This window comes from Boleophthalmus pectinirostris, unplaced genomic scaffold (genome assembly GCF_026225935.1).
Source record: "Boleophthalmus pectinirostris isolate CB_2022bp ecotype Guang Dong unplaced genomic scaffold, ASM2622593v1 HiC_scaffold_16, whole genome shotgun sequence".
NCBI lineage: Eukaryota > Metazoa > Chordata > Actinopteri > Gobiiformes > Gobiidae > Boleophthalmus > Boleophthalmus pectinirostris.
Genome location: NW_026571095.1, coordinates 24,809,214 through 24,828,571, shown reverse-complemented (window position 1 = coordinate 24,828,571; position 19,358 = coordinate 24,809,214). Strand labels below are relative to the sequence as shown.

The 19,358-nt window shown below is 37.2% G+C and overlaps 3 protein-coding genes across 5 annotated transcripts; all 3 read right to left on the bottom strand.

The window, feature by feature from the left end:
• Positions 1-350: 350 nt before the first annotated feature.
• Positions 351-11,762, bottom strand: ndc1 (NDC1 transmembrane nucleoporin). 2 transcript variants are annotated; one of them, XM_020929172.2, is made up of 18 exons: positions 11,585-11,762; positions 11,012-11,132; positions 10,828-10,929; positions 10,135-10,309; positions 9,916-10,048; positions 8,974-9,082; positions 8,730-8,781; positions 8,489-8,621; positions 7,881-7,973; positions 7,720-7,801; positions 7,129-7,290; positions 5,743-6,000; positions 5,138-5,250; positions 4,886-4,936; positions 2,830-2,893; positions 2,639-2,739; positions 1,347-1,507; positions 351-877 (listed from the first exon to the last, which is right to left on the bottom strand). In XM_020929172.2, exons 1-18 carry the CDS (start codon positions 11,621-11,623, stop codon positions 814-816), a joined length of 2,013 nt encoding a protein of 670 aa, XP_020784831.1. In that variant the 5' UTR covers positions 11,624-11,762; the 3' UTR covers positions 351-813. The 2 variants fall into 2 exon arrangements, with proteins under 2 accessions (XP_020784831.1, XP_020784832.1); XM_020929173.2 differs by lacking the exon at positions 4,886-4,936.
• Positions 11,763-11,949: 187 nt separating this feature from the next.
• Positions 11,950-13,701, bottom strand: zgc:113691 (uncharacterized protein LOC503529 homolog). Its single transcript, XM_020929145.2, has one exon. The coding sequence runs from the start codon at positions 12,861-12,863 to the stop codon at positions 12,132-12,134; it is 732 nt and encodes a 243-aa protein (XP_020784804.1). The 5' UTR covers positions 12,864-13,701; the 3' UTR covers positions 11,950-12,131.
• A 139-nt stretch (positions 13,702-13,840) lies between these two features.
• On the bottom strand, positions 13,841-19,315 carry yipf1 (Yip1 domain family, member 1). Of its 2 annotated transcripts, none has more exons than XM_020929198.2 (10): positions 19,151-19,315; positions 18,884-19,070; positions 18,634-18,791; positions 18,464-18,544; positions 18,297-18,384; positions 18,090-18,206; positions 17,551-17,717; positions 16,840-17,022; positions 14,879-14,963; positions 13,841-14,400 (listed from the first exon to the last, which is right to left on the bottom strand). In XM_020929198.2, the coding sequence occupies exons 2-9, from the start codon at positions 18,915-18,917 to the stop codon at positions 14,886-14,888; spliced, it is 906 nt and encodes a 301-aa protein (XP_020784857.1). In that variant the 5' UTR covers positions 18,918-19,070; positions 19,151-19,315; the 3' UTR covers positions 13,841-14,400; positions 14,879-14,885. The 2 variants fall into 2 exon arrangements, with proteins under 2 accessions (XP_020784857.1, XP_020784856.1); XM_020929197.2 differs by having other exon boundaries at positions 18,884-18,980.
• Between the last annotated feature and the right edge of the window lie 43 nt (positions 19,316-19,358).

Sequence of the window (19,358 nt, the reverse complement as noted above, 5' to 3'; positions counted from 1 at the left end):
CCCAGTTGGTCCAGACCCCCGGTTCACTCTTTCTTGTGGTCCTCCAGTTTACCAGCTTGTTGGTGTTGAGATATAGCAGTTACTGAACCATTTAGTCATGTTTCAAGATATTGAAACACCTAGTAAAATAAATGCTACATAGGTATGTTTAATGTCATGCTGTGGAACTTTCCAGGCAAAGTGATGAACCCTATCAGACAAGTTAACACAATTGTTCTTTTTCTCCCATTGATGGCTTGTTCACATTTTATCCTGGAATTTAGTCCTGATGTAGTCTGGCCCTGTTCTAGTCTAGGTTAAGTCATAGTTTGATGTGTGTGAACTTTAACCTTAGATTTACTGATCGAGCATGACTTTGACATGTTTTTATTCAAGAGGTCTTTAAAAATGTAACTCAAAAGAGACAAAACAGCCACAGCATCACTTCATCACTCCATCTCTCCTTTACATCAAACTGGTGAACGTTTAATCTTTCAACTGTAGTGGTCAAACACACACAAAAATACAAACTCATTCACTCGACACAGATTTAAGTACTTTTGCTCAGAAGCCATACAAAATATAGAAAACAAACAGGTTTACAGTTACAGTTACAAATCTCATAGCCCTTTGCAACTTAAATCACCAATCAATGTTTTCCTATTTTTGTCAGAAGTCAGAATCCATAGGAATACATTTTTGTTCAGTCAAGGATCGCTCATTTTGTATCGAGATCTGCTTCACCCCGTTGGATTGAGGAAACCATTTTAGAATAGGCACTGTGCGAATGGCCTCGTTATGAAACCAGGTAGATGCGAATCCATAAAAGTCAAATTATTCTTTATAGTCCAGGAAATGTTGCAGTTTTTTCCGATGCTCTGCAGACATCTGGACAGCACTGGGGGTTACAAAGAGCAGGATTAGTGTGATATATTGTCTTATTAATTCTGATATACAAAGGTTATGAGGTCTTATTGTATAATCTACTAATCACTGTATATTAGAACAGGATAATCAATATGTAAACAAAGACAAATTTTCAATCACTCTTAAAATATAAAGACAATTCAACAAAAATGTCATTCTTGAAGAAAAATCTTTTCACATTGTCATTGAGAATTTTAAGTCTAAAGCATGTAGTAGCTGCTTTATTTTTTCTATTTTTTTACCATGTTTGGATAACGCAACTTGGTATTAAAACAGCTCAAATGATTTTTTTTTTTAAGTCTGCCAAATTTGAGAGCAGAAAAAAATCAAATCAAAGAAAAGTAGCTGTTTTAGTTTGGACTGTGTGGGTAATCTAAGCCTCCCTTAGCCGATATATCCAGTCTGCCCCGCTAAACTCCATTAGGTCTAATAGAACTTACTTGAGGTGCTCTCCGAATGTGGTGGTGATCCTGTAGAGGGCGGTCTTGAGCGTGGCCCTAAGAGCAAAGCGCATTGTTTTGTAGCTGCAGTCTTCCATCGTGCAGCCGGAGCGAGAGGGTTTACTCGAGGCATGGGGAAGCTTAAAGTGACGGTCCACAGCCTGAGCAGAGGTAAAGGAGGGAAACATGACAAAGATAGTGATGAGAATAGAACAGGCAAAGTACAAGACATATTATACCCATTCAAATATATAAGGAGCATCTGCATTATCAAGCGCTCATAATAACTTGTGTTTATAGTCTTATATTACACTGTTGGAGTTTTGTTTCATTCAGACATGTTCAGTACACAAAACCACAAATATTCTGTCCCTTCTTGTGATGTCACGTGATAATACAGGAATCGCTAAACTGTTTTAAACTCCATACACCTTCACTAGTATCATTTGGGTAGTTCAGCCCAGGAATTGCCAATCTCTACTGAACAAAAAAAATAAAGTTTGCTGTTAACTTGAAAACTAACAGTTCATGCCATCACAAAGAATAGAGCATTTTAAGCTTTGGAAATGTAGACTGAATAACCCTGCATATTAATCTAACAAAACAACTCCAGGTATGTTTTTGATGGGGTAACATTCTAACATGGCTTAAAACTCACAAGAGAACAAATGGGAAAAAAATCTATAAAAAGATAATAATACGGTATGGTTATTAAGTGAAGAAGACTACAGTACCAGAACATATTGGCATGAACAAAAAACAAAAACAAAATCAGCACACAAGCCTCAAATGCAGGGCAAAACAAGAAGCGTGAATCAAACTATGACTGAATAACTTATGGGACATTAACATTCTTGTTATAATAAGAGTCATTTAAATAATATAATAGTACTGCATCAGTTTATGTAGGGCTTTTTTGGACACTCAAAGAGCATTATTCATTCACTCCATACCCGGTGGTGGTAAGCTACTAGCCACAGCTGCAGACTGATGGAAGCGAGGCTGCCAGTCTGCGCCATCGGCCCCTCCAACCACCACCATCACTCACAAACCACTTTCGTACTAGGCAATGTGGGCGAAGTGTCTTGCCTAAGGACACAATGACAGTTTTTATGACTGGCGCCCCACTGTGGCTCCTGATTTTCCCAGCAGTCTCCTATCCAAGTAATAACCAGGCCCAGTCTTGCTTCTGAGAACTGACGGGTTCAGGCTTTGACAAGTCGGTATGGCCACAAATTTCACCCCTTTTTAAGGATAAGTGGGAGAAATGGCTAATAGTTAAAATAATTCACCTCTTGTAGGACCAACATTGAACTAAGAATGCTGGGTAATGTAGTCTGCACAACTCCAAACTGATCTTCAGTGTATGAAGCCTGGACAAGGTAAGACAATCCTGTAAATACAAGATACACAAGATTTCACTTTGTCAATTAAAACTCCTTAAAACAATTACAATTGATTAAAACATTTTTGCATTTTGTACCTTCTAGTGCCCAGATATGAGCTTGGCTGTCTGCGAACAGCGCCTGACTGGATGCTTCAGGGAGCTGCAATAAAAGTAGAGTGATGGACTTACACTGTGTGAGTCGGACTTTAGATAAACAGGGATTAGTAAGACTACCCTATGTCACACATGCATCATTTAACAAGACACTACATAACACATGGACTGAAGAGCCTGTTGACCCCATAGGAAACTAGAGCAAAACTATAACGTCAACAAGTATTCGGGTAAAAAGGAAGCATGCATCGCAATCAAATGGAAGATACCGTGTAGAGCTGCACAATATCTCACAAAACTGTAGTGATGATTTGATTTTTAGATATTGCAAGAAACTGAGAAAATACTAACAGTAACGTAAATGTAAATTTTTGGGTAATAATATTCTTTACTTAGCCTTAATTTTGCCTCACGTAGGTCTGTTTTTAGTCTCAGTTAAGATTTTACGTTGACAGAGTTTGACTTGTAAATGAAAGCACCTTGCATAACTTTTCACTGCATGGAGATGTTATTTCATTTCCTGGAGTGTTGGCAGTATGGCATTGGAATTGCAAAAATGTACTACTAAAATCAATACTATGACTAATATTAAGTACTGATACTGGGGAAAAAAAGGACAAAATTTAATCTTTCCGAAACAGTTTTAGTGTCATTTTGAGCTTTATTAGAACAAATATAAGACCTCATGCCGAGATAAAGAAATTATATTTATTTTGTATATAAAAATTAGATTCAATTACTAAAAATGGGCCGTTTTATATCTTTATTGCAGTATCAAAATCAGTATCAGGTATTGAGTGAATTCCTTAGTATCAAAAAAAAAAAAAAGTTTAAACTTCCGCGATAAAATAGCCCTAATAACAAAAACGGAACGGTTTAATGCCATACTGCGCAATATTCTTGGCAAAAAAATTACATTTGCACATAGAAAAGCGCGTTATGCAATGCAACTTTAAATTTTAGTTTAATGTACTGAATTTAACCTTAAGTGTATATAGAAGTAATTAATATACTAGAAATTAGACAGTTGAGAAAGACATGTTCTAAGTTTTAGGCTTTGTTTTGAAATACCACAGTTTTCTCATATTGTGCAGCCCTAATCTGGATCTCTACTTGTTTGATTGATCGCCGAGTTAAATTAAAGAGGGGAGACAGGAGAAGACACGTGTGTGAATCCTTAATACAAGCTTTTAAGGTAATTGGCTTCTCCCGCAGGCACAGCAGGGGCAGTGGAAAAAGTCTGCAATAGTAATGTGTGCACAATTAAGAAGCCAAACCAGTGTCAATTAATCATGCATCTAGACGACATCAAGAGGAAAAAGCCAACGATGTACAGGGACATGTCAAAAAGAAAACATTAGGAAAAGTGAAGGTACTTTTTCCTTACGTTCTTGGCAGTTCCAGTTCAAAGGGAAATTCAAAGTACTGTGACCATTTTGTGTCAGGTTGGAAAATTACAGCAAAAATAAATAGATTTGACTAAATTTGGTATATTTCTTAATTATATTTAGGATTCTTTGTTTTAGGATTATTTTGGGCCAACATATAGGACCAATTTTGGTAATTTTTCGCAAAATAAACAATTTTAATTTTCTACAAATTCATCTATGACCTCGTTTATTACAAAGTGGATAAGAGCAGTATAGTCACTTTTTTTTTAACAGTGCCCTCTTTGGACATAGGTGTTAAATAGATAATAAATAGATAAAGCTTTATTCATATATTCTTTATGTATATTAAGGTGGTTCGGCCAAACAAAATACCGGCCTCTGCTGAAGATTTGAGGAAAACAGCTGATGCGCTAAAAAGTGCAAACATCTGCCAAGCATTATATTGGTCTGTTCACTTTGAATACTGAAGTGCCACTTGAATTGAAGTGAAATTATTTGTCCAATTCAAGTTATTCAATTACTGTTATTTTTGCTGGTACACACATACAATACAATGGGAAAGAAATCTGTTGATGAGGGGAGTGAGCATGCAGGAACCCAGTCAAACCAAATGGAAATAGCCACAAACTGAAACGGCGTATTCTTACCTTGTTAAATAAATACATAATCAGCACTCGCTTTGCCATGAAATTTTTCACCTGAATGGGACAGTTCAGTATGTTTTAAAATGTCAAAAAAATGTCAAAATTTTAAACTGGCAATTGGTTTTATTCCCTCAGCAGTACACACATTTTATAAAATTACTTGTTTTGGGTTTGTATTGTTATGATTGTGGCCATTATCTTGGATTTTGCTCCAAAATTTGATTCTTGGGAATACTTTCAGAACGAAATCCATACCTGCTCTCGCCTGTTTTGGAGGAATTTAGCCAAAAAGCCTGGTTTGGAGGCTTCCTGTTTGGGAGACAGCACAGGGGCCGGAGAAGGAAAAGGGCTGCCGTTGGTTTTGGAGTCTGTAACAAAGTAATGGAAGGATATAAAAAATAAAGTAATAAGTACATCGAATATGGAATCCAAGTGATTACAGTAATAAGAAAGTGCAAGTATTGGTGTACAATAATATTTAGTAGTTAGTTTTTTTTGTTTTGTTTTTTTAATTAGTATAGCTCTTTTTGTTCTGTTAAAATCGTATTTCACCAAAAATATCTGTAGATTTTACTCTTAAAATGGTGTCTCAAAACATTGCCCCTGCACGGTAACAAATGTTTCAAAGATGGTTATCAGGACAATATGTATAAAATCAAGACATTCTGGTTTTCATCCACAGTTGGAAAAATCTTGAGCTCAAAAAGACTTTTCACTTTAGGCTGACTTAATTTGAAATCTTTGACATCATGAACCATTACTGGATGAATGAGGGATTACAGCAATATTGCTCCTCTGCATTTAATCTAGACACAATGAAATGCAGCCATATGAACACGTCCTTTGTCTTCACTGCTCACCTGTGGATGTGGACCAGAGTTTGGGGCCCCTCTTGAAGATGTGTGGGCTCTGTACAGTCCCATGCCAGGGGGAGAACTGTTCAGCTGGGGCGGTGAGGCGGCGCAGGGCGGGGGAGGAGAAGGGGCTGTCCAGGTCTGGGGTGAAGGGTGCGGTCAGGGGGCTGTGGGGGCCTCCAGCGATGGAGCGAGCAAACACAGAGGCGGGGGTCTTCAGCAGAACCGCGGGCCGAGGGGAGAAAGGGTCATCTCCAGAAGTCACTATTAAGACAAAGAAATGTATAAATTATTCCCAGTGTGACATTTCCAAGTTCTCCGGGTGAATGGGTCATCTCCAGATACTAAAAAAACAAAGGGGACAAATTGGTAAGAGCTGAATCATTTATAAAACATTCAATTGTGTGCGTCATACTTCACAAAACATTACAAAATCATTTTATGCAACTGCTATGATTAAAAATATTTTCTTTGTCAAAAGGAGATTATTCTCAAAAAAACCTTGGACCAAATCTGTGCAAAACAAAATGTTTTTGTCAGAAAAAGATTAGATTTTTTAAAAGAATCTTCCCACTGAAGGGAGTTACAGTAAATAGTCTTGTCTCTAGTGTTTTGTACAATCACTTTGGCAGTAGAAATCTAAACCACAGGGTTAGGTTTTACATGCACAGGACTAAGTGGAAATAAAATATAATATTTCTTATTGCTGTTATTTGCATTAATTTTCCAGTCCTAGTTGGGTGTACTTTGGTGGTAACATTAAATCTGTATTCAACCTGTGATAGAAATTTAGATTGTGGAATGATTTCTCTCAATCTGTCTTGTGTAAATGAATGTGATTTCTACCTGAAACCCAGACCAGTCATTAACATGTGTAAAGGTTCATCAGGCACAACTGTCTCCGCCTTCAGGAAGCCCTTTGTTATCATCAACTGTATGTTCATTTAGCACCAGCCGCTGAAACTCTGCTACATGGGTAGATACAGAGATACAGTGGGAGATGTAGTAGGAACATACCACTGGTGGAGAGAGGCTGTTGGGCTTTGGCTGGAACAGGCCTAGGCCCTGTCCATATCTGCTGTAACAAGAATAAACCTTGGTCTATATTCCAAAAAAACTCATTGGGCTTCGCAAATGGATTCATTATTTATCTTCAAGAGATATATAATATTTTTGCTATGACAAACCTGTTGATGCTAAATGCTGTTAGAAATCAGAAAAAGTCCAACATTGCAGGAATTATAATGAATGAAATATGTTTATTTTTGTTTCTAATGGACAAAAAAAAAACACTATACAAAATATCACAATATAAATCGTACATTAAACAAGTATTTGATAACACTGTTTGGACAGAGACTACTACCATAAAAAATATAAATGATAAAATACCTGATGCTTCAGACGAGCTCTTCCTCTCACTGCCGGTGGACAGAGACTTGGCGCGGCCGTTTGTCGCCACAGTGTCGTGATAGGCCACCAGCCTCTGGGTCAGATCAGACAGCAGCCACAGACACTCCTTACTGATGGCATTCCAGTTATGAGGGTGGCCACCTACAGATAACAAAACATATATATTACAAAATTATGTAAAGGTGAAGACTATATTGTAAAACTTATAGAGGGGGTAATATACTTCAAAGGGGTATCAACTGCTAACACATAACAGATTTAGATCACCATGGACCTTTATTGTGTTGAAATTGCCATCTGACATATTACATAGGTTTCCTTTTTGTTTGGATGCTCTGAGTACCCTCCTACCAATGCCTTCACTCCCCCTTCAGAGCGCCATCACATGACAACCAGTACTCATCCCACTAATGAAACTAGTGCACATCACATCAGGTTTGTAGTGTTCTGTTTAATATCATGCTTTTGTAAATGTAAGGAAAATTGCCGTTGGGGACTATGGGTGACGTAGGCTTGCTCAATAAAGGACTGTTGCCATATCTTAAACCCATGAATACAGAATACATTTACCTGGCTGACTCAGGCTGAAGACCTCAGCGCGGCGCATTGGGGAGTGTTGAGAAAGAAGGGCCAAGTCCTGTAGGGCTAAAAACTAAAAGAAAAGGCCAATTGGATGCATGTTTTAAAGGAATCTTAGACCAACGCAGATCGAAATTTTGTATAAAATGTACCTTAAGAATCATGGGCTGCTTCTCTGCAATGACTTTGGGCAAACACTGTTGGGCATCGTCTGTGAAAGAAGTCTGAACTGGAAAACTGTACAGCTACAGAAGAAATACGATAGAACATGGATTTAGGATTAGGATATCAAGGGGTATATTGTTAAAATAATATGACAATAAATTTCAATCTTCAAATACATGTTTATCAGTAAATTGACTATAAAACATAAAAAAAAAACTTCACAAATTCTGGTACATTAGATATTTTGTCATTACTTCATAATAATTGCCCTCTAGTGTTGTAATACAAAAAAAAACTAAACTGGGCATTTCCAGAATAGTTTTATAATGGTCTTTCTATGATAATCTTAACCAAAACTAGTTTAAGAATACATGGTACTGAAGAAAGAAATCATTTTATGTTGACAATTGCATTGTCAATAAATTATGTTTGTATGATCAATGTGGCATCAGAATCAGTATTTAATAAAGACTTTTTCTTGGTACCATAATCAAGTTTGAATATTTTGTTTTGGAACAACAATAGCAGCAAATAAGAACATTTAAACAAAAAATAATGGTCACCAAATTGTTGTCCAACCATAGTCTAGCCTTACCTCTGTGACAAAAATCCTAAAGAGCAGCAGAGTGGTGTACCAGGTGAAGAGGAGGAAGGAGGCACTGATCCATGTGTGGTAAAGTAAGGAGAGATCTAGCAGGCCGCCCACAGTGTCCAGGGAGTGAACGGAGCTGGGGAGCAGGTTACATGTATGCATTATTCACACATGACAAATCTATTCCAACAACATCAAGTGGGAGGCCAAGAATGTCAAAATGTTATCGGGCAAGTCCACTGACCTGTCTGCGTCCAGGTTTAGAGTTTTACACAGCCAGCCTTTGGGTACATGTCCTGAGGAAACGTCAGAGACAGCACACATTTAAAGTCAACCTTTTTCATAGAACAATACAAATCATTTTGACAGTTAGTTTTGTTGAAAATGCCACTACTGCCCAAAAGGTACACAGGTTTGAAGGTTACAAGGTTTAGTATAGACTGGATATTTCACAGAATAACTTTAGTAAAAACCTACACTTTACTTACCCAGAAAGAAGTAAACTATAAGAAAGTTCCTGAGAGAATAAAGTGCTTGAGTGGCACTGCACTTCACCACCAGTGGAATGGAGCCCTTGAAGCGCAGATATTTGTATTGCTAAAAGGGAGGCAAAATAAGAATTCAATAAAGCCATTATCAAAACATTTACCAACAGATTGACAATACCTTTGATATCTTTCTAAATTAAAGTTAGATATTGTCCTTGTATTTTTATATACTTCTATTTCTTGCTTATGTGATATTTTGAAGCTGCTGGCTGCACCAGAATTGCCCTTTAGATTTAATCATTTGATCCTCAATCTAATATACAACAATAATAATAACTGAATGAGAATAAAAAGTATACGTAAAATAGCGTTTCTCATAGGACAAATCTGGAATTAATCCATTTTAAATCAAATCGATTGCTGGCCAATTATATTAGCCTGTTTTTTTTATTAGCAGATCTAATTCTATGGCAGTAACAACACATGGTTTGGAGGAAAGTATGGAGGAATGGAACATTTTTGGGGTGTCAAAAGCCAAAAGCATAATTTGTTTATATGATGAGGTTTATATAAAACGCCTTATTGTCTTTTCATCGTTTTATTGTCAGTGATCATTATATTTTATGACAAAATATAACACCAAAACATGTCATGAATGATCAACACAACAGTTTTATGTCACATCACTAGGGCTGAGATTAGGAGATCAGAATACAGTCATGTCTTATAGTCAGTGATATGGTTGGGGTGCAGAGCTCAGACTTCAGAAGAAGAAATGTGATTATTTTTTCTTTTAAATGTGTTAAAACTCTGTTGTCTATGTTCATTTATTATTGTTGAGATTGATCAATGTGAGGGAAAAAAAATGTGTTTCATATTTTTTTCCTCATATTGCCCAGCCCTACATCCATCCTAAACTCAATACAATAAATTAAAACATACCTGAACCGTGTTGAAGGAGACATAGTTCATGTTGTGGATGACATCCAAAAGGCTGTGAGAAAGCCCTGTGAAGGCCCCAGAGAGCAGAAGGAAAAGATGATACTCGTTCAGACACATGTGAGTGGGACCCCCTCTGGAATGACAAACAAAACCATTAGCTGAGACATAACATACAATATGTATAATATAATTGGCCAGTGTAACATTTCAGGCACTTACACATCACTCTGCTGACAAGAGTAACCAAGGGTCTCATATCTGCCTCCAATGGTGACAGCACAACACCAAGCCACTATCATTCCCATAATGCAATGCATCAGAGAATTGAAAAACTGGCGAGGGTGGAGGAGCTGACCAAGTAGGGCAATTTTTGAACAGGCAATTGTAGGAATAACTGTAATAGAAAGATAAATGAAAAACACATTTCAGACACCAACATCAAATCAAGATCAATTGTGAGTTAAATTGACTATTGAAATCTCTGGTTGAAAAAGTTTTAAAACACAGAGCCATAATTAAAGGTACAGTATGTAACTTTCTGGAGGTGGCACACCATCTGTACTGTATCTGATACCATGGAAATGGTTAAAAATGTACTTCGGAATATTCACTATGGAGATAGATAAGTTTTATGCCATACTGTGAAAGATTATAGCCACAAGAACACCATTTCCATGGAAACAAGTCCCCAGTCCCCAAATAAGAGTCAGGTTTGCGGAGATGCAAATCTAGCCTAGTCTAGAGTACGGACGCATGTTTACCTGATTTTAAGTGCAACCAACACAAACAAAATGATAAAATATGCTTTTATTTTAGTCATTAGTAATTATTTTTTGACAGGTCAAAAACTGAATTCATTACTGACAGCGTAAAGAAAAAGGTTCACATTGGTTAACTATGTCATACACTTACCTGTGTAATACTCCAGATTGAGAAAGCCAATCACAATAACAACACCACAAAGAAGGATCAGGGAGAATATGGCACTAATACTTAACAGGAGGGACAGGCATTCTGTAAGGAAATTTGATTATTTTAGTTTTAAGTTATGCTTTTTTAAATAATCTAATTAGTTTTGGAATCATTGGCCTCTTACCTGATATCCACTGCACTGGGTGAAAAACACTGAAACGGCTGAGGATTACAAAGACTGCTGTGGTCGGAGGCAACAAAAGGACTGCCCAAGCAATACTGGCTGCAGCTCTCCAGCAAATCACCTAAAAGAGTAATAATAAAATAATAATAAATATTCTAATAAATTCCATAAATATATAATTTACAATTAAACACTAAGGAATAAGATTGCAAAGATTTACTCATTCATATAGCTAGTGTGCAGTGAGTAACATTAGGCACACTGTGAAGAATTACAGTATTATTATTAAATGTTTATGTTTACATGTCGTGAACATTTGAACGATTGAAAGTCATTCTCTAAAGCATCTTTTTGATTCTCAAGCCCATATGTATCTTGTTAAATACCTAAAATGGCTTATATTTGCTTAAAACAGTAACATAACACAATTACTTCCCCGACAACATGTTACTTATACACTTTATTTTGTTTAATCATTGAAAGTTAGCATGTCTGAAAGCTAATGCTAACAACATCATACCGGCGTTCAGCACATATGCTTGTTTTTGGTGTAAAAACGACTATAACACTTACCTTACGGACAAACCAACAACTTTGCTGAACTGAAAACATGTTGATTTTCTTCACAGAGAACCACAGGACACAATAATCTCTCCGGATCTCCTCCTGTCAAACTATTTTCCTCCCGTTTCCCACATCGCGCCACATGCATTCAAGGACCCGCAGGACCCGCGGCGCAGGCGACCGGCCAAATGCCTTTCACAAAATAACTGCATTTCTGACAGGCGAGGAAAAAAAACCAAATGCATTTCTGATAGCCGAGAAAAAAACACGGTCTAAAAATTAAAATACACTTTGACAGTCTATGTTACAGCTCTTATTTTGTTTAAGGTAGGTTAACTCAATTACCTCACAGTAAAACCGTGACAAAATGCCCAGTCATATATAATGATTAAAGCCTTGGATATATAGTTTGTAAGACAAAAAACTTTGCCAAATTATTTAATTTCATTTGAAGAAGCATCACATGCCATAAAACAGGCCTTTCTATCAAAGCGTTCCCCCTTTCCTATTTATATACACGGGTATAAAGTATTAGAAATGCCAGTCAGTGTAGTGGTCAGTTATGTATCCCTTTATCATGGTGGTAACCATTTCCATAACTGGGAAAACTGTGTTTGTCCAGAACAGTCTTCTTGTCATTGTCTCGAGTGAATGGCTTGGTTTCAAAGGCGTTGGCAGGCAGTTTCTGCGATAATCCGATGGACATTTCAGTCTGAACGTGCCTGTGAGTGAACTGTTTCTGTCCAGGTTTGTGGTTAATCGCTGGCAGTGCGAGCTGTTCCCTCTGGACCTTCTTGTCCTCCCAGAGCTTCAGCAGACGCCGCTGGTTGTTGGTCATGTCTTTGAGGTTCTGCTGGAGGCTCTGAACCTGGTCCTCCAGCAGTGTTTTGGACGTGACTGTGTTGGCCAGCTCTGACGTCAGATCATCGATGGTTAGACTGAGTTTACCTGTCTTTTCCACCAGAGACACACACTCCCGCTCCTTCTCATGCAGGTCGGAGATGATATCCTTGGTTGTCTTGCCATTGAACTTGGGACTGGCCTCTAGTCCGATCTCAGTCCGGAGGGTCTTCACTTGTTTCCTCAGCTCCTTGTTGTCCATGGTCAAGGTCTTGAGTTTTTGCTTTAGTGCCTCTGTGGAGCGCATCCTGGATTCATACTGCCTCAGCTTCTCTCTCAAAACACTCTCTCTGTGCAAAGCGTCATCCCTCTCCTTTCTGCACTTTTCCAAAAGTTTAAGCGTCTCAAATTTGGAAACTTTTGCATCCTTTCCATTCGACGAGGCCATCCTTCCACAGGCTGTCCGCACAACAATGAACAATCTATGAACAAAGAACCATTGTCTAGAATTACAAAATCTCAAAATGTTAAATTATCCAAGTATCCATTGTTTTGATAAATCCTTTTCCGTGCGCAGGCGTATGGTTGCATGGCTGAGGCTACAGTGCAGGTGACATTCTTGGTACAGGGATATGGCTCTGTCACAGGCTGCTCCGGTGTAACTCAAAGCTGGGGCTAGAATGACCATTAATTAGGGCGCTACCATCCTTTTGACACAGTTTCAAGTGACACAATTTTTCTATTTTGTTAATTAATGCATAAACAAGACTCGGTGGAAATAGTTAACAGGTCAAGAGCTGTAATAGTGGTAATGGTACAAAGTAAAGCCAAATTTAGCATTGGAACAAGGTGTAATTTTCCACTGTCAAGGACCTGTGCATTAAAGCATGACATGGTGGAGTCGATTAGCGCCTTCACACAGTGCTGATGAACGAACTGCTAGGAAAATCTGTATCAGAGCAATGTTTATTTTCAGGGCGGGATGTTATATAAAGTCCAACCTATTAGTTTCAATCTCATGCTAAATATTTAAAACGTCAAACTGTTGAAATCTACAGACAGGCCGTGAATCTGATAACCTGCACATGTGGGATCCAGGGTGAGACAAGGTGCAAGTTTGTTTGCTAAAGTCTTGTATTTTAAAAAGTACACTGTGTAGCCTTTCTTGTAGAGAGTCTGTCATCTGCTTGTCTCACTGAGGTGTATTTACAGGCATTCCTACTGTGAGTAGGGTTGCCTTTCCACAGATCTAACCTATAATTTGGCCTGGTGGAATCACCTCCTTATGTTTAATGCCATACTATGAAATATTCCAGGCAAAACGACATCTCCTTGGAGACAAAAATGTGGACAAGAAAAGTTACATAGTGTTTGTACAGTGTAACGCCTAAACATGATTACATAAAAAAATAAACAGACTTATAATTCCCAATAAGCCCTTTTATTTTAGCATGAAAGATACTCCCAGTATATGCATATGTTACAAATAAATCATAATTACAAAGTTACTTATAAAAGTTAAAAATATGACTTTACATAATATATAGACTGCATCTTTGGTGTTTAGGCACTCAGGCAAAGAACAACAAAACTATATTAATTAACCTCAACCTCACAATATTAATTTCAGTCATTTGTAAAAAACATTTGATTTAATGAATTATATACAAAAATGTCTATACAGTCAGTAATCAAAGTTGTTTACTAAATAAAGGATTAGGTGGAAAACTACCAAACTGCTAAAAAGAGATGCGCCGTGTAACACTATAACCCATTTATCTCCGAGGAAGTTTAGAACCCATCCCATTAGAAATAACATACTCGGTACCAGTGTTTCATTTCCAAAAGGTCATGTAGCTTGGACAAGGCTCCACGCTGAATCTTGAGGGCCCGAAGTAGAATGTTCAAGTGCATGTGAAATCCAAACGACCCATGACTTCACAACCCCGGCAACCTGAGTCCCGCTAATAAGGCAACAGGAGAAGCTGCGATTTGAAAAAAAAAAAAGGACGACAAAAAGAAAAACACTTAGAAGAAGAAATCTTGTTGGTAGGAAGTGTAGTGTCACATTGCCTTAATCACTGAATTAACACTTGTAACATGCAATAGAACTAGGTCTCCAATGGAAGTAGCTTTTTAATTAAGCAGTACAGCTAAAAATGGCATCGGGAAAGTACATAGTGAACAATGGGACATGAACATATCAGGTCACAGGTGGTGTTGTTGTGTTGCTATGTATCAAAGGAGGAAGTGGTGAACTGCAAATACGCAACTGATTAAAGACACATTATGCAGCATTTATTTAAAAATTGTGAGTAAAAATGTAAAACCATTGGAATATCTGTGATTTTATGAGCTTCATTCATACTGTCCCTTCAAATAAAGACCAAACTAAACTAAACTAATGAGGCTTAAAACTAAAAGTTGTGTTGTAGGTACAAAAAGTAACTTGCCATCATTTACCTTAGACTTATGTTGATAATTTAACTCCTACAGTGGGACCTGAGGATATTTCAGGAAGCGCTTCTGGTTTGCTGAAGAAGTACATCTGAAACAAATGGGGAGAATTATTATTTGTGGTTTATTGTATCGTTCCTTAAAATAATATTACAACTGAAAAGATTTATTTTTAATGAACACTAACAGACATAACAATGTTTTTATTGGTGGTGTAAAGATAGGAAAAAACAAGTACAATGTGCACGTTTGGTGTTTCAAATCAAGCGGCAGTTCAGGTCCTATATTTGTGAGATTTAAGCCATGTTAAACTGTTCATGTGCTCATCAAAAACAAACCTGGATTTGTGTTTTGTTTCATAACACATGTGAGTAACCCTTCACTATTAGTTTGTATACATCTCCAAAGCTCAAAATGCTCTAGTCCACCTCGTGTGTCATGTAGTGGTAGTTTTACCTTTTGCTAAGTAGAGAGATAGCAATTCCATGACTGTAAATATTCAAATGATTCTAGAGGTGTGTGGAGTTTTACAACACAGTGAAGCACTTCCTGTAATACCACATGACAACACAAGGTGGAACAGAGCGTTTTCTGTTTAAGAGAACAACGCCATATGCATGTACGTTATATGTTAAAAATGTCTGAATGAAACAAAACTCAACTCCAGGTATGTTTTTGATGAGGAAAAAAGATTATAATATTGATCATCTCTTCACACATTTTCCCACTTACTGCTCTTACTGGTTACCCTCTGTCGTTTAAGTGACAGGTGAATCTAACCAATCACAGTAAAGTGTGAATTCTCAGAGGCGGAAGATGAATTTAGTTAAGGACAATATAAAGCTACAAGTCTACCAAAATCCACAAAAACTGCTACGGTATTTGGCATACCCACCCCTAATAAGAGTATTACTTCACAGCACAAGTGATGATGTATGGAGTCTTAGAAGTACATTTTAGGAAAACAAACTATACTTAAAGCTCTATTAGCAAACCATAATCAATCAAAAAAGCTCCTCTTTTGACAGGAGGCAATTGTGCAGCAAATGAAGAGTCCTTAAAGAATACTCAAGGAATATGTGCAAGCCATTTGTCTTGGTAAGCCTTCAGACACTGGCTTACTTTGTAGACTAATTACATGAATGCGAGCAGACACACGATGCCACCCAAAGAAGACAAGGCTGACAAATTAACAAGTTCGCTAACAGCTCATTCTCACACCAGTCACAAAATGCGGTCAAAGTTTCCGATGAATACAGCTAGGGCCAGGAGAAGTGAACTCGACACTGGGAATAGTACAGTAATTTCTCGGAAGGGCAAAGAGAGTGCAATTTTATACCAAGTAATAGTAGTAGTAGTGGTAGTAGTAGTAGGAGTAGGAGTAGTAATAGTTGTAGTAGTTATAGTAGGTATGCAATGCACTTTCGTCAGTTGGACATTTACAATAGAATTTTGAGTAGTGTTCAAACAATACCAATATGATACAAGTTTACACCAATAGCCAATATCAGGCCATTTTGTCTATAGTTTGTTTTTTTTCAATGCAATTCAGCATTTTATTGAATTAGAAACCTAATATTTGGCATGCTGTTCTTATACTATTTTGGCTACCCTTTCCAATTGGATCGTCTCTCTTTTGAACCCAGTTATAACCAATTCATGATGCTATGTTACAAACCTAATCGCATGTTATCAATGATTGACATATGCCTACTTGCGCCAGAGCTTGGACAGACAACTTAGAACATTCAGAACAAATTAGACAGCCATGTTTATTGTTATCAATGCTGAGACAGACAAGCAGCTTGGCTTAGAGCGGACAGAAGTGCAGAGTCGCCAAAACACTCTGTGAATGCTGTATCTCATTTCCACCAGAGAGATTTTTTCCATTGCTCTTCAGTGAGACTAAACCAAGGATTATGTCAGAGCTAAGGCTTGCATTGAGTCAGGGATTGTTGGGGGCTTACCTTACAGCCAACAGCAAGCAGGACATTGAAAGTGACAATGGCGGAAAGGATGGCGATGTAAACTTTGGGGTGGTCATCTCGAACTGCGGGCCAAAACGTCATCACCAGAACAGAGCCAGAGAGGCACAAGGCAACAAGTATAGACAACCACTGCAGCCACATAAATGGGAGAATCCAAATGATCTGGGACAGCATGGCAAAAAATGTGCAATTAGCCAATAAAAGAAGAGGAGTTGGTTACATCCCAAATACTTCATTACAATACAATACAAGAAGGTGGTTCTATCTGGTTCAGAATATTGGATAATAAGATGTACTTTCAGCAAATATTAAAAGAGTAAATGCAACTGTGTATGCTGGGTTGGTATGATAAAGGTCAAAGTGTACAGTTCAGTTCATCTTTTACATGTTTAATATGCTAGTTAATCTATCACTCCACTGTTACATTTTCATATATTTTGTTTGCACTAGGAAAATGAAGCCCTGTCCTACTAATCTTTGATCAGGAACTAAAATGAAAATGCACTGACTTTTTAACATTGTTCAAAGTTGTAAACCAGGTTCAACAGAACAGAAGGACTAAGACTATAAGAGGCTTCAGTTATGTTATGTATGTATGGTATGTTACATGTGTCCTTCCTGAATCTACCACATTTACTTTTTTTTTTTTTCAGATTTAGTCAAGGGAATTTATATTTAAACATATCTTACCACAGCCGGTATGTAAACTGCCAGTGAATACCCGTACACACACACAATCTCCATAAAGGAATATGACACCAGGTTCGTGACCTTGTTGCTTCTCCACAGCAGGACACCCCACAGTGCCAGTGGGACCAGCCACGCATAACTGAAGATGGCCGTGGCAGCTATAGTCACTGGAGAACAAAACAACAGCATTGCACTCAGTGAACTTGATTGTTACCGAAGTATTCACTATGAAAATACAAGATGCCATGTTCTATATAGCAAATAATTTTATGTACCACACTCAGGAATGTCTAGATTATTTGGTTAATAGATAGTCATTATGATACAGGTGACAATATAAACCTAAACCTAAAAAATAAAAATTATACAACTCCAAAAAAGGTTAAAAATGTAAATAACATCTAGGTTAACTGGCCGTTTAAAGCACAATGGCTTTTTATATCATGACATCCCCCTAACCACAATAGTTGAATCAGTGCATTTATAGACTTTGAAATTACTCCTCATTAAATTATACAATATACAATTATCTCACTCACCTTTCCGAAATTCTGGGGTGTACTTGTAGTGTGGTTTGCCTAAATTCACCAGAAAGGTTGAGATATTTCCACTGATGGCAATGGCAAAAACAAGAGTGGTGCAGATCCAAAAGGGCCCTAAAGAAAAATAATTAATAATACATTTCAATGTTCAAAAGCATCAAATAATTTTCTTTCCCTCTCTAATTTAACACTACTTTTACTAACCATAGAGATCGGGATTTCTCCGAAGGTAGGTGTGGACAAAGTTTTTTCTAGGTAGTGGAAGCACAGATCCTATTATTCTTTCTTTAACCTGAAAATATGCATAATATATTGCATAAGATTTATAAAATATGAAAAGGTCTTAATGCAAAAATGTATGAAAACTTTACATGGTAAGTGTCGATGTCAAAGAACTGCTGGTAGTACTCAAATGTCCAGAAAGCAGCGTTTTTCTTTTGTCCAGAGAGAAGCTACAATCGTACAAAGCAAGATCATAAGTAAAAAATAATAGTATGTTTGCATTTTAATCATTTGAAAAAGCCGTGAATGTATTTATAACCTTTGTCTGGTCATCGCTGGTCACTGGTTCTTCCTCGTATGCATCTACACTTGGGGCAGCAGCCTTTTTCTGTGGGTCAAATTTAACATCTTCATCCTCAATGCTGATCGTGACAGCATCTCCACTGTGCCCCAAGAGGTTACCAGAGTCATCAAAATCTATAAGTGGAAAAATAAAACATAAATATAATAAGTTATGTATAATTGCCTTTAATTTAATAACAATAATCTAAATTGTGCAATAAACTTACCCTGGAATTCAAAGGGATCTTTCATGGACGCCATTTTAATCGGTTTTATTCTAGATTGCCAAACTTTATGCACAAGCTACAAACATTGATTGGGACGCTAGTGTCGGGGGGAAAAAAGCAAACAATCTGTATTTGTAATTTTAAAATGTGTTGTCTTCTTTATTATTTATTCCAGCTACCAAAATATCTGATGAAAATATGAAATTACGAATTAAAAAGATAACTTGTTAGTTGTTGTTAGCAATAGCTTCTAACTTCTTTACTTACTTCTTCTCTAGTTAATAAATCGATGCTGCAAATGGACAAATTTGAATGATAAGTCGTTGAAATGTCAAATACTCCTGGAAAATAAATGGTTTTAGACAGATATTTTTCTAAAACCGTGACAAAATCATTGCATTCCCAACTTTGCCAGCGTTGACGGGGAAGCGGAAATTCTATACATGTAAACACGACGTTTTCCGGTTACTTTCAC

Excerpts from the sequence above, each read along its gene's own strand:
- zgc:113691 (XM_020929145.2), bottom strand. The coding sequence starts at position 12,863 with ATGGCCTCGTCGAATGGAAAGGATGCAAAAGTTTCCAAATTTGAGACG.
- ndc1 (XM_020929172.2), bottom strand. The coding sequence starts at position 11,623 with ATGTTTTCAGTTCAGCAAAGTTGTTGGTTTGTCCGTAAG. Across the intron at positions 10,049-10,134 it reads TCTTGTCAGCAGAGTGATGT|AGGGGGTCCCACTCACATGT; the intron begins GTAAGTGCCTGA and ends TTGTCATTCCAG. Across the intron at positions 8,782-8,973 it reads TATAGTTTACTTCTTTCTGG|GACATGTACCCAAAGGCTGG; the intron begins GTAAGTAAAGTG and ends ACGTTTCCTCAG.
- yipf1 (XM_020929198.2), bottom strand. The coding sequence starts at position 18,917 with ATGGCGTCCATGAAAGATCCCTTTGAATTCCAGG. Across the intron at positions 18,792-18,883 it reads AGATCCCTTTGAATTCCAGG|ATTTTGATGACTCTGGTAAC; the intron begins GTAAGTTTATTG and ends TTCCACTTATAG. Across the intron at positions 18,207-18,296 it reads GAGAAATCCCGATCTCTATG|GGCCCTTTTGGATCTGCACC; the intron begins GTTAGTAAAAGT and ends ATTTTTCTTTAG.